General features: G+C 44.6%; 1 protein-coding gene across 1 annotated transcript in view; it reads right to left on the reverse strand.

Moving 5' to 3' along the window:
• Positions 1-2,672: 2,672 nt before the first annotated feature.
• ARMH2 (armadillo like helical domain containing 2) overlaps positions 2,673-4,277 on the reverse strand; it is a 3,093-nt gene continuing 1,488 nt past the window's right edge. Inside the window, exon 2 of the mRNA XM_021697239.1 lies at positions 2,673-3,100. Coding sequence (XP_021552914.1) covers positions 2,673-3,100 — 428 coding nt within the window. The remainder of the gene's footprint in view (positions 3,101-4,277) is intronic.

A 4,277-nucleotide genomic window follows, 5' to 3' on the forward strand; every position in this document is an offset into this window, starting at 1 on the left:
GGCAGAGGACCTGAATAGGCATCTCTCCAAAGAAGAATACAAATGGCCAACAGACACATTAAAAAGATGCTCAACATTGCTAATCACCAGAGAAATGCAAATTAAAACCACAAAGAGATGTCACTCTATGTCTGTCAGAATGGCTAAAATAAACACAAGAAATAACAAAGTGTTGGTGAGGATGTGGAGAAGAGACACTGTGGAAAACAGTATGGAGCCTGCTCAAAAAGTTAAAAATGATCCAGTAACTTCCACTACTGGATATTTACCCAAAGAAAATAACATTAATTTGAAAAGGTATATGCACCCCGTGTTTATTGCAGCATTATCTACGGTAGCCAGGATATGGGAGCTGACAATTACACAGTGTGAAACTATGGAGAGTGGTTGAACAGCTATAGAGAGTGGGAATCAATCAGTGAAACTAAAGCCACAAAACAAAGGAACAAGACTCCAGGGAAAACAGTTGTACGAAGAAGAAAATCACACTACGCGATATGACTTAGCCATGAAAAATATTGAAGTATTCCTATTTGTTTTAATTAACAAGTTATATAGTTAATTAACAGTGATATAGGTAATGCATCCTTTTTTTAATTTAAGATTTTATTTATTTATTTGAGGGAGAGCGGCAGGCAGAGGGAGAAGCAGGCTCCCCGCCGAGCAGGGAGCCCGATGCGGGACTCGATCCCAGGACTCTGGGATCATGACCTGAGCTGAAGGCAGACGCTTAACGACTGAGCCACCCAGGTGTCCCAGATCGTCCAATGATGGCATGATTATTCCTGAGAGAGGAAGAGGAGGGCATGTGGACACAGGCAAGGGACAGGGTTACAACCCTAAGTCTTATCTGTCATATTAAGAAGTAAAAGGAAAAATACCTAAAATTGAAAAAAAATTAGCAATGTATAAGGGGCGCCTGGGTGGCTCAGTCTGTTAAGCATCTGCCTTCGGCTCAGGTCATGATCCCAGGGTCCTGGATCGAGCCCCACGTCGGGCTCTCTGCTCGGCGGGGAGCCTGCTTCTCCCTCTCCCTCTGCCTCTCCCCCTGCTGTGCTCTCTCTCTCTAATAAATAAATAAAATCTTAAAAAAAAAAAGAATTGGCAATGTATGTGAACTATTTACAGCTATGGAGGTAAGTAAATACCAGAAGAAACGGCCAAAAGAATTCCAACGGTTACCTCTGGGAGTGTGAATCAGGAGGGAGTTTGGGGATTGCTATTTTTCTGTCAGAGGCCTTGGGTTATTTGACTTTTTAAATCATGTTTGTGTATTACTTTGAAATACAATAAAATTTAATTTAAAAAGCATTTAAAACCACAGGCAGGCAGCTCCGCCGCACAGACCTCCGAGTCCAGGTGCTTGTGGGACCCGAGTTGTGTTTAAGTATTTATTTAAAAAAAAAAATCATGTCTCCTTCTGTACTTAAGCACTATTCTCTTTTGCACAGCCGAATAGTTACAATTATGTTTCATGTTGGGCATTCTGCTGCAAAACCATAAAAAAACGGGACACAGGAAAAAAAAAAAGTAATTTCTGCCCACGACCCAGTCTCTCAATGGGACTTCCGATTTGCAACCCTTAATCTACCCCGGTAAATGGGATGCTAGCTGGAGAAACTCTGCGTTCACAAAAGCCACCGTGGATCAGAACATAACAGGTGCGCAGCAGAACACAGCTTTGCCTGGTTGAAGGTCTGGGAACACCTCCCCCACCCCCGCCCACGAGAGGCCCGTGAGTCCACATGGTGTGATCCGCGTCCCTCTCAGCGTTCCTGTAATAAATACAAGCGGGGATCACAGAACGACACCACCTGTTTAGTAAAGGCGGAAGCATCAGGCTGGGGCACAGCCTGGTCAAAGCCCGTTTGTGACAAATGAAAGTGCATAATTCAACCTACGGTGGCCGCAGCGTCAGCTAGAGGCAACTGTTAGTGTAGCTGGAGAAACGGGTGCACATCCCTTAGGCACTTGCAATAAATATTACCTTTTGCAGTAAAGCTTTTCATGACCCCGGGGAACACAGAAGTCAAGTGCAGGTTTTCTGTTACCTATCCCCTAACGATCCAATAGGGAGGGTGCACATCTTGGTAGGAAAACCCAAGGGCCTACCTTCAGGCTGTCTAGGGGTTGGAGCAGACGGAACCCCACCTCCATCCAGAGCTCCCGCAGGGGAGCTGAGGGCTGCTTTTCTGGGGTGTTCATTCCCCCGAATTTCCTGCTGGCCCGACATACAACAAAATCATGTTCTGGTGGCCAGAAGAGCCTCTCGGCTAAAGGCGTGGCAGCTGGAGGGCCGGCACTGAAATCATCGGGGCTGAGAGGCTACAGGTGGGGTAACAGTGCCCTCTACAAGGGGTAGCTGGGGGTTGGGTTGGGTGCCTTGGCTGTATGTCATCTAATAACCCCCAAAACATACCATTGCTCCTAACAGTTATATACATAACTCATCTTTCAATGAATCCCCATATTATGAACTTAATTTTTCTGAGGTCATTTTAAAGAGTGGCCCTTTTCATACGTGTGGTTATTTCAGTGACCGTTGAAGATTTATATAGAATTTCTTAACTACCTAAAAGAAGACACCGAAGAAGACTATATCGACTTTTTATTATTTATTCCGGTTTTCCAGGCTGTGGTATAGACAGCTGCGTCAGCTGCATTCAGAGAAATTAATTCCTGTGAAAACCAATTAGGAAATACAGCACCTCTGCAAAATTCTCAGGCCACCCAGACCAATTCTCAGTCGCCAGTATTTGCAAGTGATATTTCAGAATACTGTAGTTTTTAAGCTCCTTTACGCAGGACAAGTTATTGCACGTCATGACGGAGAGAACATAGCAAGTCCAGAATTTAACAAGGAGGCTGTTGTTTATTTCACTTTTGGTCGTAGAGTCGAGTTTGTCCTCAAAAACCTCAACGAGGATAGGAATAAACTTCAGATGTTTGGCCCTCTTCTGGCTGACGGGGTTTAAGTAACACCAACATGCTATACTCTGGAGCAACAAGATCTTTACCTTTGGTGCCATGTCATGATCTTTCAACAAGTGAGCTACTTCTTTCATGTACTCAGCTGCAAATTTCCCAGCAGCTGGTCCTCCTGGAAAACAAGTATTTGCATTTCAGAAGTATTGCTAGCAACATTTGAGTGCTGATGCCTCCATATTCTTTCTGCTGTATACTGACACGTTGACTCCTACACTTCCCTAGGCAAAGCCCTGGAAATTCCCTGCCTGCATAAGCCTCCTCCCTCGTTCCTTCGTTCAAGCACCGGCCCGTCAGTATCTCAAGGTGAGCAAAACCGGCGGTGCTCCCTCATGGTCTTATTCCGGATTCTCTGTCTTCAGTCCTTGAAAAATACCTAGAGTGTTAGAGCAAACAAAAAGAAAAACCAAAACGCTGCCTTGCAAAGCCAGCAGGGTCTAACTGATGAGAGAGAGGCTTTTCATGAGTTGTCCATTGCTATCCCGTTCTCTCTGATTTCTCATCTCTCAGCCCAGCTCTTGCAGATCGGGGAGCAACGTGACCTTAAAAGATTTTTATTGCTTTGGTTACGGACCCAACCTGGTCCTAGACTCTACTTTCATCATATACCTGAACCCCAGATTTCCCTCGTGCAGATCTCAAACCCCAAGAAAGTAGCCGAGAAAACATGGGATGAGGACTATTGAGATGGGAAGAAGTAGGTGGCATGGTTGGCCAGATTCTGGCCACTGGAGCTGTGAACCGGCTTCCATTTCTCTTACTGGCACTCTCACAGTCCCACAGGCCCAAGGATATTCTAGCCAACGATAAAGCTTTCGTTGAAGCCTGGGCATAAGCCCTTCCCTGCTTCCCACCAGTATAACTAAGACTACATAACATCAAGTTAAGGAATTCTGACCCTCTTATAAATAGCTAGCTCTTCCCCCAAATGGCTAGACAGGCAACTGGCCTTCTCAAGCGGTGGGCTCCTTTTCTCCTTCCTTCACACAGGCATCTCCGGTCTTCCTTCTAGCTCTATGCCAGTGGTTCTCACCCATTCTGGCCCCTAGGACCCCTTGGTCCTTGAAAATGGTAAATGTTTTCTCTCATGGACACCATTTGAAAAATGTGGTCTCTCAAACTCCCATCTAGGTAACTCATTTTACCCTTAAAAAAGAGATCAATCTATCTCTGATAATTAGAGCTACCAGCCAGAGCTTCTAATCAAGAGACATGTTGTTGAGATGAATGGATAATGAAGAGGTGGTATATATATATATATATATATATATATATATATATATATATATATA

Source organism: Neomonachus schauinslandi, chromosome 8, assembly GCF_002201575.2.
Source record: "Neomonachus schauinslandi chromosome 8, ASM220157v2, whole genome shotgun sequence".
In the NCBI taxonomy this organism is placed as follows: domain Eukaryota; kingdom Metazoa; phylum Chordata; class Mammalia; order Carnivora; family Phocidae; genus Neomonachus; species Neomonachus schauinslandi.